We start from the raw sequence: 14,555 nt of genomic DNA on the forward strand, positions 1-14,555 counted from the left end.
TTTTTTAAATATTTATTTTTTAGTTCTCGGCAGACACAACATCTTTGTTGGTATGTGGTGCTGAGGATCGAACCCGGGCCGCACGCATGCCAGACGAGCACGCTACCGCCTGAGCCACATTCCCAGCCCCTATTTTATTTGTTTTTATGTGGTGCTGAGGATCGAACCCAGTGCCTCACACATGCAAGGCAAACGCTCTACCAACTGAGCTACAACCCCAGCCCCATGTGTCCTCACATTCTTATCACAGTTTAAAGAAAATTCCAGGTGTTTTAATTTTGTGATATTAAGAAATTTCAGTTGGTGAGATTAAAATGGCCACTCTCAGCCCTTCTTTTTAACAATTTTATATAAATATACCTCCAACTTTAATTAATAAAATTGTACCTAAAATTTAACATTTAAATTTATTTTTAAAAAGTTTTTGGGCTGGGGATATGGCTTAGTAGTAGAGTGCTTGCCTGGCATGTGCAAAGCATTCAATCCCTAGTACCTTAAATAACCTCCCACCAAAATCCTCTAAATGATCAGGAACTACTGTCTGCCCCAACGCCATTCACTGGAACAACCAGTTTTTCTCCATAAATTTAAAAATAATAATACTTTTATCATCTATTAAATTCTTTTTCTTTTTGCTTCCATGTCCTGCTATTTATGTCCAAGTTTATTTTAAAGACATTTTTTTCTGCTGGGTAAAGTGATATAAGCCTGTAATCTCAGCAACGCAGGAGGATCAATTTGAGGTTTGAGGCCAGTGTTGACAGCTTAGCAAGACTCTTAACTCAAAATAAAAATTTAAAAATGGGAGCTGGGGGTACTGAGGCTGTGGCTCAGTGGTAGAGCACTTGCCTAGCATGTGTGAGGCAATGGGTTTGATCCTCAACACCACACAAAAGTAAATAAATAAAATAAAGGTATGGCGTCCATCTACAACTAAAAAACTTAAAAGGGGAGAGGGCTGGGGCTGTAGTTCAGTGGTAGAGCGTTCCTAGGTTAACTTAAGCCCCAGCACCCACCCCCAAACCAACCCTACAAAAACAAACAAAACTTTCTGTTTAAGTTCTTCTACTATTCCACTTGAATGGATTAAAAGTGCAATAAATTTAATTAGTAAGAAGTAAAGTCTTCTCAATACTGAATTTTTCTCCAAGGAACAAGATGTTTTTCTCATTATATGTGACTTCTTTTATGTCACTCTGTTACATTTTGCATTTTTCTTCATATAAGTGGATCCATTTCTTATTATGCATCTTATACATAATTTCCTATTTCTGACTGTTGTGAGCCTTTTCTTTAATCCTCATTATATTGTATGAATTAAGTGATTTGGGGATATTTTACTTCTAATTTGAGTCCCTTCCTATTTCTAAGTTTTTCAGTGAATTCAATTCCAAGTAAAAAATTAACATTGACAAATAATGCTAATTTCAATATTTATGTTGCTTTCTTATTGCCTCATATATTCCTGATTTAGCTAAAACTTTTTAAGGCTGAGTAGTAGTGATAGCAGGCATCTGTATTTATTAATAAGAATTCTTCTGGGATTTCTATGTTAGGTTTGATATTGACTACTGATTAAGATAGCTGATATCTACTGAGCATGTGCTGTCTGAGGCACTATGTTAAGAGCACTGCAAACATTTTGAAAATTTTAATTCTTACACAAAATGTAAATATTATTCCTGAGTACTAAGTTTATGATTATTTTTATATTTTTACTTATGTTTATTGTATTTTTATTTCATTGATAACAAAAGTATTAATTCTGTGATTACAGCATCTCTTTTTTTAAAACATTTGTTTTTAGTTGCAGATAAAAACAATACCTTTATTTATTTTATGTAGTAATGAGGATCGAACCCAGTGCTTCACTCGTGCGAGGAGAGCACTCCACTACTGAGCCACAAGTCCAGCCCTGATTACAGCATCTTTCTAAAATAACTTTACATTGCTCTATTAAAGAGTAAACATTCATGTAAAGCAATGAACCAATAAATACCCACTTTAGCAATGGAAAAAAGTTGACTGAAATCTTGTGACTACTGAAGGTTATGAGACTGGCTGATGGAAAAAGTTTAAAAATAAAACAGGATCTTTTAAGAAGCTTATTAAAATGCAGATCCCTGCTCCAGCGATTTTGATGTAGTAGGTCTCGATTAGGACCTACATTTTCCAGAAGTGCTCTAGATGACATTGTTGTGGGTGGTCCACACTGAGAATGACTGCTCTACATCCTATTAGAATGTTAGGGAAGATGCAACAGTACAATGAATAGTTCATTTTTCTCAGATAGTATTTCAAATTTATATAGGCTAGCTCATCTTCAGTGGTAAATCTGGTACTGATTTGATATATGTAAGTGCCATTCACAAATTACATAATTGCTTTAAAAAACACATTAAACATAGAGAATGGGGCTGGGGATGTGGCTGAAGCGGTAGCGTGCTCGCCTGGCATGCGTGCGGCCCGGGTTCGATCCTCAGCACCACATACCAACAAAAGATGTTGTGTCCGCTGAGAACTAAAAAATAAATATTGTTTAAAAAAAAAAAAAAAAAAAAAAAAACAGAGAATGTTCACCATTCAGTTTCATGATCTAAGAAGTTTAAAGTCTAAATAGTATGTTATTCAATGACACATTAATTACAATACAATAACTAGGAGAAAAAAATTAAAAGAACTAAATAGAAATTATACATGTAATTTACAAACTGCAAAAGCTCAGAGAGAGTAAAAAATCACTACAAAAATTTAGAATGAAAAATATCTGAAGGGGGAAAAAAAAAAGGCTTACCTTGAGATAACTGTGTTTTTATAGATCTTGTATCCTGTGTAAATGCAGAACCAACTGCACTACTTTGGGACAAGGTACCACTGTTTGATGTTTCTGTTCCAAAAGATGTCAAGGAGCTTCCAGCTTGAAGATTTTTTTTTTAACAACAACAACAACAAAAAAAACAAAAACAAGACAAAAATAAAATCTTTCAATTATATGAAATATCATCTTAATGTTGTCTGCTTATTCCATTCTATAACATTTATACAACTTAATAATTCTAAAAATTAAGTGTATAAAATAATTGTTTGAAGCCAGGCATGGTGGTGCATGCCTGTCATCCCAGTGATTTAAGATGCAGAGGCAGGAGGACCATGAGTTCAAGGCTGGCTTCAGCAACTCAGCAAGGTCATAGGTAACTTGGCAAGTCCCTGACTTGCAAATCAACATATAAGGGGTTGGGGATATGGCTCAGTGGTTAAGCACCCCTGGGTTCAATCTTAACACCAAAAATAAATAATCACACAAATAAAATAAAACAATAGTTTGGAAAACCATGACAATGTAGGGTGAAAACGTCAATTTAAAGCCCTGGATACTTGGATGCAAACAATTTTTATACACATGTAGAAGGGTCCCAGGTGCAAATGCAACAGGAAGGATACACATCAGATAAAGAAGTAGCAGAAATGATACATTTGATACCAACATTAAGTTCAATTATTCTGATACCAAGTATCTGCACAAATGGCCAAATTAACAGATTAGAAGCTTCTTCGGCATTTCCAAGGCAACAGACAAAAGATCCCAGTTTCAATGCTTCACCTTAAAACGGGATTGTGGAGCTGCATTCTGCTTAAAACAGCCACATAAAGTTTGGGTAATACAGTCCCTGGAATGGATCCAGTTATCTCCCATGCTTGGTTATGTTGATCCTCTATAAGTTTCTACAGAACTTCTGGATTATTCACTTTTTATATACTGTGTTTTTCCCCCATTTAATATTATTTCAATAGTTCCCCATCCTCATCATCTAAACTCAATAAAGATGATAACTAGAATATTTTATAAAATAAAGAAATATAATCACATTATTACTGTCAAGATACAAGTATGAACTACTTATTTCAATTTATAAGGCCCCCCTCTTATATGTCTACCTCTTTTCTGATCACTTTCCTTCTTTTAACCAGTCTAGCCCACAACAGCATGCCCCTTGCAGTCTGTTCATTCCCAGGGTAGGCAACTCCATTCCTTCAACCATTACTAACTTTACATGGTCTTTAAGCTACTCTTCCTTACTGATCCCAATTTAATGAATTCTACTTGTTTATCTCTCTCTTAAAATGGGGCATCAGGACATAGCACAGTATCTCAGAGTCACTAAGACTCCTTTGGAGGTGCACTTCAATTAGGCAGTGCCATTCTAGCCAGGTCACGAAAAGACCAAACATAAACTCCTACAATATTCCTGGGAATGCTGTGATTAGCACTTTAAAGAATTCTGTGGGGGAGCTGGGCAGTGGTGCATGCTTGTAATTCCAGCAGCTTGGGAGGCAAGGGGATTTCAGAGTTCAAAGCCAGCAAGGGGATTTCAGAGTTCAAAGCCAGCGTTTGCAACTTAGTGAAACCCTATCTCAAAAAGAAAAAAAAAAAAAAGAATAAAAGAAAAAGAAAGAATTCCATGGGGGATCTGAATCGATCCCATTAGCTCTAGTTTGAGCAATGACCAAAACATAAGCTACTTTGATGATGTGTATTCTTAGCCCTATGCTGCTGTGCTTCCTCACCTCAATCAATCTTCCTCTGCTGCCCCCTGGAGTAAGCATTCTACATCTTCAAATTCTTCAAGTTTCTGGTCACACCACACCAATTATTTCTACCCCAATTCTGATTTAAGCCTATAATATACCTCAAAATATTTTTTATGAATAAGTAAGGTCAAGGGCTGGGGATGTGGCTCAAGCCGTAGCGCGCTCGCCTGGCATGCGTGCGGCCCGGGTTCGATCCTCAGCACCACATACCAACAAAGATGTTGTGTCCGCCGAGAACTAAAAAATAAATATTAAAATTCTCTCTCTTTCTCTCTCTCCCTCTCTCACAAAAAAAAAAAAAAAAAAAAAAAAGAATAAGTAAGGTCAAGGTTTATATTTTCCATAGATATTCAGCAGCTATACCACTATATGTTAAAGTGGCGTTCCTTTCTCCTTCGAGCTAAACTGGAGCCTTTTTTGTAAGTCCGTATCTGATGGATTTACCTCTTTTATATCCTTTATTCTTCACTTCCAATGTATTTGTCTATCCTTAGGCCAACAAAGTTCTGATTACTGTAGCTTTATAATATGTCTTGAAATTGGGTTGCACAAACCTTAAACTTTCTCAAGATTGTCCAGGATACTCTTTTTTAAAAATTTCCACATAAATTTTAGAATCTGCATGACAATTTCTATTTTTAAAATATCTGAAGGATTCTGATTGGGTTTACAATGAATCAATTTAGCAGAAGGTATCATCTGAAATATACTGATTCTTTCAATCCATAAGCATGGATTAATTTTCTATTTATATAGATCTCCAATCTTTTCATTTTTTTGAGTTTTATTTAACCAAAAGTGTTTCTATACATTTAATCAGCAAATGTCCCCTTAGGAAGGAGGGCCAAATGACTCCCTCTCCAGCAAGAACTACTGTTACAGAGATTTAAAAATAACTTGCTAAAAATCCCTTTTTTGGTGGGGGGGGGGCGGCGGCTTGGGGAGGGGCGCAGGGGCGGTGTTAGGGATTGAACCCAGGGGCACTTGACGACTGAACCACATCCCCAGCCCATTTCTGCATTTATTTAGAAACCGAGTCCCACTGAGCTGCTTAGCTTCTCGCTTTTGCTGAAGACTGACTGATTGCTGAGTCGCAATCTTCCTGCCTCGGCCTCCACAGCTGCTGGGATTATAGGCATGTGCCACTGCTTCGGGCCCCTTTCATAATTTTGAGACAGTCCTGTTAAACTGCTGAGGCTGACATCAAATTTGTAACCCTTCTCCTTTCTAAATTGGTGGGATTACAGGCATGCAACACTGCACCTAGCTATATTTGTAGTTTATTGATGCTATTTTAAGCAGCACTATTACACATTTCAATTCCTAAAAAGCTGTTCTATATCAGGTATCAATAGGCAAATATAAGCTTTGTAGGCCATATGATCCCAGCATAATGACTCAATTCTTCCCTTGAAGGTGAGAAAACAGCCATAAACAACAAGTAAGTAAATGAATATAGCTGTGTTCCAGTAAAACTTTATAAAAATAGAAGGCTAGCTGGACTTGCCATATAGGCAAGTTTGCCAGTCACTATTTGTTCTAGAGTACAATAGACTTCCATATATTTACCATGTACATTAACCTTTTATAGTTAATTCACACATTAATTCTAGTGATTTTAATATTCCTTTACAATTTCTACACAGTCACATCACCCTAAAATAAAGCATTTTTAGTTTTCTCTTTCCATCTTTAAGCCTTTAATATCATTTACTTGTCTTAATGTAAGGGATAATTTTGCCTTTGCTTTATTTCTGACATCAGGGGAAAACTTCCATCATTTCACCATTATGTTAGTTCTTGTTTTTCATTTACAGAAGTGATATATAATTTAGGAAATTCTCTGGGTGTTGAATTTTATCACATGCCTGTTTGATATCCCTTGAGATGGCTACAATTATTCTTGATTTTGTTAATAAGCATTAAACAACTTTACCGTTTCGAGATAAACCTCACTTTATCATTACATGATCTCCTTGTTCAGAATTGCTGGCTCTACTAATATTTTGTCAAAGATTTTTATGTTTTATGACTGTTTCTGGGACACAGATCTGTAATTTTTTTTCTCATAAGATAATGATCTTGTCAGATTTGGTTATCTCAGTTACCTAACCTTGGTTATCTTGTTAAGTACTTCCTCTTCCTCAGTTCTCTGAAAGAGCGTATAGTATTAGTAAAAATTATCTTTTTCCTAAATGCATAGTTGAATTTACCAGTAAAGCAAGTCTACATTTTTTTTTTGTGGGAGATTTTAAATTATAGTTCCAACTTCATTAGCAAATACTGAGATTTTATTTTCTCTATGTTGGTTTAAGAAAGTTGTATTCTTCAAAGAATCTGTCCATTTTATCTAAGCTGTCAAAACTTGACATAAAGTTGCTCATAATAGCCCTATATTATTCTTTTTCTACTTTTTTAAAGAGATGGGGTCTTCCTATAGTACCCAGGCTGGCCTTGAATACCTGGGCTCAAACCCTTGTGCTGCTGAGACTATAGGCATGTGCTCCTTATATCATTCTTTAAGGCCTATAGTTATCCCTGCTCTTTATTATTATAATAATTTTTGTGGTGATGGGAACTGAATCCAGAGCCACCCACTTGCTAGGCAAGTGCTCTACTGCTGAACTACACCCCCAGCTCTACTTTCATTCTTTCTCCTTTTTTTTAAATACTAGGGATTTTTTAACCCAAAGGTGTTTTTTTCCACTGAGCCACATCCCCAGCCCCTTTTTTTTTTGTATTTTGTTTAGAGACAGGATCTCAATGATTTGCTTAGGGCCTTGCTAAATTACTTAGGCTAGCCTTGAACTTGTGATCCTCCTGCTCCAGCATCCCCAGCCACTGGGATTATAGGTGAGCACCATCACCTGAGTGGTTTGAGACAGGGTGTCATTAAATTGCTGAGGCTGGCCTTGAACTTGAGATCCTTCTGTCTTAGCTTCCTAAATTGCTGGGATTACAGGTGTGCACTACTATGCCTGGCTACTCTTATTCTTTATACCTGGGTATTTTTTCTTCCTCTCTCTTTCCTTGATTGGTCTGGCTAGGGACTTGTCAATTTTATAAAAATTTTCAAGGAAAACTTTTTTAGGGTGGGGGGCATTGGGGATTAAACCTAAGGGTGTTGAGCCACATCCTCAGCCCTTGTTATTTTGAGATGGGGTCTTACTAAGTTGCTGAGGCTGGCCTTGAACTTGTGATCCTCCTGCCTCAGCCTCCTGAGTTGCTGGGATTGCAGGTGTTCACCACCACAACCTTAAATTTTATTACTGATAATTAATTTATATCATATAATGACGTTTCTATTTTGTTGATTTTTGCTCATCATTTTTTTTCTATTACTTTTGGGATAATTTTCTGTCCTTTTCTAGTTTCATAAGACTACAAATCTTGATGTTACAATTTGAAGAGTTTTTTTTTTTTAAAGATAGAGGAGAGAGAGAGAGAGAGAGAGAGAGAGAGAGAGAGAGAGAGAGAGGGAGGGGGAGGAGAGAATCTTTTTTTTTAATATTTATTTTTGAGTTCTCGGTGGACACAACATCTTTGTTTGTATGTGGTGCTGAGGATCGAACCCGGGCCGCACGCATGCCAGGCGAGCGCGCTACCGCTTGAGCCACATCCCCAGCCCCTTGATGTTACAATTTGTAGTCATTAAATTAAAAATGAAAAATTATATTTTTATACTGTGGGCATGTATGAATATATAACAAAATTCCATAAATGTGTACAACTATAATGCACAAATAAAAAAATGTGGGAGAACATCATGTACTACCAGAGAAATGACAATTTGTGCTCGATTTGTATAAAAAATTAAATTAAAAATTGGGAGAAACATTTTAAAAATTTTCTTGTGATTTCATCTTTGATCTATCGAAGATTAACAGGTTTGTCACACTTCAAATTATTTGGAAATTTTTCAAAATATCTTTATTAGTTTCGCAATTAACTTCTTTGTGGTTTGAGAATGTACTGTGATTTTTTTCCTTCTTTTTTTTTTTAAAGGAATTTCGGGGTTTTTACCCATTTCCAGCAACTGTATTTATTTATTGTGGTGCTAGGGATTGAACCCAGGGACTTGTGCATGTGAGGCAAGCACTTTACCAACTGAGCTATATCCTCAGTCTACTGTATGTGATTTCAATCTTTCTGGAGGCCTTCCCTGGGACTGAACCCAGGGGCACTCTCCCACAGTTCTATATCCCCATCCCTTTTTATTTATTTATTTTTATTTCGAGACAGGGATTCACTAAGTTTCCAAGGCTGGCCTCAAACTTGCAATCCTCTTGCCTCAGCCTCCCAAGCAGCTGGGATTATAATGTATTCCACTGTGCCCAGTTTCTTTCTGGAATTTAACTTGTTATATTGTTGAATAGGACATTTCTACTTGAAGAAAAACAAACAACAACAACAAAAAAGGTATTCTGCAATTGAGTATATTGCTTTATAAAAGTAACATGAACATTTAGGATGGTGCATGTTACTTTTATAAAACACTGACCCTCACAATTGTGAAGAATCTATCTCTGGCAGTATCCCTGATCTTTATCAATTTTCTGTTATTAAAAACACAACATGGTTTTCTTGTTATTAGTGTTTGTATGGTATGTCTTTTCCTTTGCTATATATCACTGAATCTCTTATAAACATCATTAAGTTGGGTCACTCTCATTCTCTTTTTTTTTTCCCAGTCTGTTAGTGTCTCCTTTTTTCTTTTAAAAATTTTTTAAAATATTTGTTCTAATTAGTTATTCATGACAGCAGAATGCATTTTGACACATTGTACAGAAATGGAACACAATTTCTCACTGCTCTGGCTGTACCCGGTGCACAGTCACACTGGTGGTGTAATCATACATGTATATAGGTAAGTCTCCTTTTGGGGGGGCGGTGGGGGGGCAGTAACTGGGAATTGAACTCAGGGGTACTGGACCACTGAACCACATCCCCAGCTCTATTTTGTATTTTTAAATTTAGAGGCAGGGTCTCTCTGAGTTGTTTAGCACCTTGCTTTTGCTGGGGCTGGCTTTGAACTTGTGATCCTCTTGCCTGAGCCTCCCAGGACACTGGGATTATATGCATGTGCCACTGCACCCATCACAATATCTCCTTTTAAACTGGAATAATTCCTTTATAATTCACATAGCAGATCTTTAACAAGCCTAAGTTTGACATGTGTAATAAAATATCCTCCTATTTTTACGCTAATTGTAAGGTTCATATGCATGTCTTCTAATTCTTTATTAAACAGTGATTAAGAATTAATTTGTACAAAACACTGGAGATCTAAGACAATCATTAAAATAACTGGTTGCACGTTTAATCAACTAAAATGTATGCAATTGTCTTTATCTTGCCCCTAAGAGTATTATGCAGAAAGATGTATAATACCAGTAAACCCGTTTCAATTTTTTTCTTTTTCTTTTTTTTGGTATTGGGGATTAAACTCATATGAGTGTTTAACCAACCACTGAGCAACAATCCTAAACCTTTTTATTTTGAGGCAGGGTCTCACTAAGTTACCTAGGGACTCACTACATTGCTGAGGCTGGCCTTGAACTTGCAATTCTCTTGCCTCAGCCTCCCAAGTTGCTGAGATTACAGGCATGAACCACTGTGCCCAGCTGCAAACTATTATTTTATACACTTAATTTTCAGGATTATTAACTTGTACAAGTGTTATAGGAAGGAGCAGGCAGACAACATAGCACTTGCCCAGCACATGTGAGGCACTGGGTTCGATCCTCAGTACCACATTAAAAAAATACATAAAATAAAGGTGTGTCCATGTACAACTAAAAAATAAAAATAAAAAAGATATTTTATATAATTGTACCATCATCAATCTGTACCATTAACACTGCTTGAGTCATTTTTTTTTTTACTGTAGTAGTAAGTTCTCATTGTCTATTCACCAATGGTAGCATATGGAAATGTGTTTTGATGCTTCATTTATTGAGGTACTTAATTTTTCATGTGTCCATAAATAAGGGCAATAATGATCTAATCTCTGTACATAAGAATTATTTTACCTGGGGCTGTAGCTCAGTGGAAGAGCATTTGCCTACCATGTGTGAGGCACTGGGTTTGATCCTTAGCACCACATTAAAAAAATTAAATAAAATGAAGGCACGCTGTTCATCTAACACTTCAAAAAGATACTAAGTCTATCTGTCACTTATTCTTTTTAATGTATGAGAATATCTGTTTCCTCACAGACTTCCCAAGAATATGTATTTAAAATTCTGGCATTCTATCAAAATGATGTCTCAGTGTAGAACTGAGATGTACATATATATTTTAACATTTTTTAAAAAATATTTATTATTTTTTTTTTAGTTCTTGGCGGACACAACATCTTTATTGGTATGTGGTGCTGAGGATTGAACCCGGGCCGCACGCATGCCAGGCGAGCACACTACCACTTGAGCCACATCCCCAGCCCAACATTTTTTTTTTTAGTTGTAGAATACATGGACATAATACCTTTATCTTTATTTATTTATTTTTATGTGGTGCTGAGGATTGAACCCAGTACCTCACAAATGACAGAAAAGCACTCTACCACTGACCCACAACCCCAGGCCGAGATGTATACATTTTTTTTTTTTTTTTGAGAGAGAGAGAGAGAGAGAGAGAGAGAGAGAAAATTTTTTAATATTTATTTTTTAGTTCTCGGCAGACACAACATCTTTGTTGGTATGTGGTGCTGAGGATCGAACCCGGGCCGCGCGCATGCCAGGCGAGCGCGCTACCGCTTGAGCCACATCCCCAGCCCCAATATACATTTTTTAATACAACCAAGATCAAAGCATCTTTTTCACGTTTAAGGGCCATTTGTATTTCTTTTTCTGTGAACTGTAATAAGTCACAAACCCTTGCTCCAGTTTCTGTTGGACTGCTGTCTTTTACTTTAAGAAGCTCTCTCCAAAATATATTAAAATAAAATAGTGACAAGTTACAATAGTAATAGAGATGGGTCCTAATGTATGATTTTTTTTTTAGTTCATCATGGTATGAAAGCGTACTCATTCAGAAGAAACTGTACTTTGAATTTTGATATTTTCTCAGGTTACCAGATGCAATGACACTCTCTTATGATGCTGAGTGGCAGCAGCAAGCTGCAACCCCAGTCAGCCTCTGATCACAAGAGTAAATCACCCATACTCTACAGCGTATGGTGTTGTCAATTTTTTTTATATTTAATTTTGTGTCTTCCCATCCCAGTATGTCTAAATGCCCATCTCTGTGTGTATATAAAATATCTAACATTTTATTATAAAACAGGCTTTGTGGGCTGGAGTCGTGGTAGGGCAACTGCGCAACATGTGTGAGGCACTGGGTTCAATTCTCAGCAGCACATATAAACAAATAAATAAAGGTCCATCAATAACTAATAAAGTATTAAAAACAAAACAAAACAGGCTTTGTGTTAAATGATTTTGCCCAACTATAGGTGAATGTAACTGTTGTAAATATGTTTGGGTAGGATAAGCTAAGCTATGATGTTTGGTAGGGTAGGTGTATTAAATGCATTTTTGACTCACACTATTTTTGACTTAATGTTTACTGTGATATAAGCCTATAATAAACTGAGGAGCATCTGTATATGAAAATTTTAATGGAAAAGGCTTTCCTCATCACATAGCAATACAGTAATCCTAATTCATTTAATCTTCCTTCTAAAAATCAGAGTATTAGCAACTGAAAAAAAGGAGGCTTAGATTAAAATCTGGCTTTATTTGTTCCAACACAAACTATATCTGAATTAATTCTTTTTCCTAAAAACATCTACTACCTTGATCGATGCTAATTTTATTTATTTAGTAATTTCTAATATATAGTTTCCTAATTAGCCACGCCACAAATATCTTTATCAATATGGAAATCAACCATTCAAAAATAGTCTGGCACTGCAAAAATCAAACAACACTGAACTGCAAACCATAATATTAATAATAATACATACTTAATAAAAGTGCCTAATGTGGTGGTGCATGCCTATAATCCTGGCAGCTCAGGAGGCTGAGGCAGGAGGATCACGAGTTCAAAGCTAGCCACAGAAACTTAGTGAGGGGGCTGGGGTTTTGGCTCAGAGCGTTTGCCTAGAACGTGCGAGGCCCTGGGGTTCGATCCTCAGCACTACATATAAATAAGTGAAATAAAGGTAGTGTGTCCAACTACAACAACAACAAAAACAAACAAAAAAAAAACCATTAAAAAAAAAGAAAAAAGAAACTTAGTGAGGCCCTAAGCAACTCAGCGAGACCCCATCTCAAAAAAGATAAAAGCTTTTACAAGGAATAGATATTATACTATCACAAATACCCCAAATGGAGGTACAGTCCTTAAAGAGGGACAGAAATAGTTATTACACTGATGGTATGTGTTAGATCCTGTTAAAATTTTCATACATATTAAGCCAAGCAAACATAAGAAATAAAAACAATGATGATTCTGATGTTAGCCTACTATTTAATTTAGTAAAAGGAGTCTCAAAAAGAATAATACAGGGCTGGGATGTAGCTCTGTGATGGGGCACTTGCCTACCATGCATCCCTGGGGTTTGATCCGCAGTACTGTCAAACACACACACACACACACACAATAAAACTGCCTGTATAAATAATGCTGATCTTACAACCTGAATAGGATTAGGAAATTCATGGACCAAAGTTACTACTGCAGATTTTACCTATCCAAGAATTAAGTATAAAAGGAAATAAATATTTAAAATTTTTAATCCTGAAAAATGTTAAACTTATGTTAAAATCAAATATTAATACATTCCTCTAGACTCACCAAATGCTAACATCCTGCCATGCCTACTCCATTTTTCCATTTCTTTATTTCTCAAAATGCATACTAGTCTTTTCCTCAGATAAGTAACAAATTAATTTGACCAGTCACCCTTGAATATTTCAGAACCATTTCTTCAAAACAAAGACATTTTCCTATGTGGTTAACAACACCATTACTACATTTAAGAAAATCAACAGCAATAATACCAATCAACATTTAGCCCACACTCAAAAGTTCCTCAGTGGTCCTTAAAATATTCTTTAGATTGTTTCTCAGACTCAAGAGTATTAGCAACTGAAATTTGCATTTGGATGTTACCTCTCTTCAGGCTCCCAGTCTAAAACAGTTTTGCTGTCTTTCTTTGGGTTTTTCCTTTGACAAATCTCAGTAACTGTTCTGTAGAACGTCCCACCATCTGAATACATTAGATTCTGTATTTTCAGCAAGAACACCACCAAGGTGATATACTCCTCCCTTTCCCATCAATTATCACATCAGGAGACACAAAATTCTTTTTAAAAAAAATATATATATTTTTTAAGTTGTAGATGGACACACTATCTTTATTTTTATGTGGTGCTGAGGATCGAACCCAGGTCCTCACACATGCAAGGCAAGCGCTCTAACACTCAGCTACAATCCCAGCCCAGGAGACACAAAATTCTTTTTTTTTTTTTAAGAGAGAGTGAGAGAGGAGAGAGAGAGAGAGAGAATTTTTAATATTTATTTTTTAGTTCTCGGTGGACACAACATCTTTGTTGGTATGTGGTGCTGAGGATCGAACCCATGCCGCACGCATGCCAGATGAGCGTGCTACCGTCTGAGCCACATTCCCAGCCCCGACACAAAATTCTTTACAAAAGTATTTAACTAATGCAATGCTAAACTTGACCACTTGGTTAAGATGGTAACCACTAAAATCTAATAAAGGAACATTTCTCTCCCTTTGTAATTAGTAGGTAAGCAAAGAATTATACTTTAAGAACATGTTAATATCCTGTTCCAACACCTTTTAACCAATGATTTTAGCATCCACTGCTAATTTTTGCTTATTATTATACTGGAATTTACAAAATGGTGGTTATCTATACAGATTGAGTATCTCTTATCTAACATGCTTGGAACTAGAAGTGTTTTGAATTTCAGATTTTTTAAAATTTTGA

General features: G+C 36.1%; 1 protein-coding gene across 7 annotated transcripts in view; it reads right to left on the reverse strand.

The window, feature by feature from the left end:
* The window catches only part of LSM14A (LSM14A mRNA processing body assembly factor), a 69,530-nt gene that overhangs the window by 21,729 nt on the left and 33,246 nt on the right, over positions 1-14,555 (reverse strand). For all 7 annotated transcript variants that reach the window (XR_014019656.1, XM_081274353.1, XM_081274352.1 and 4 more), the window contains exon 4: positions 2,795-2,917. Coding sequence is in view for 6 of the 7 variants with exons in the window: in XM_081274353.1 (XP_081130479.1) it covers positions 2,795-2,917 (123 nt within the window). In the remaining variant the exon portion in view is untranslated. The remainder of the gene's footprint in view (positions 1-2,794; positions 2,918-14,555) is intronic.

The sequence above is a fragment of the Spermophilus citellus genome, assembly GCF_964194105.1.
Source record: "Spermophilus citellus genome assembly, chromosome: 18".
In the NCBI taxonomy this organism is placed as follows: Eukaryota; Metazoa; Chordata; class Mammalia; order Rodentia; family Sciuridae; genus Spermophilus; species Spermophilus citellus.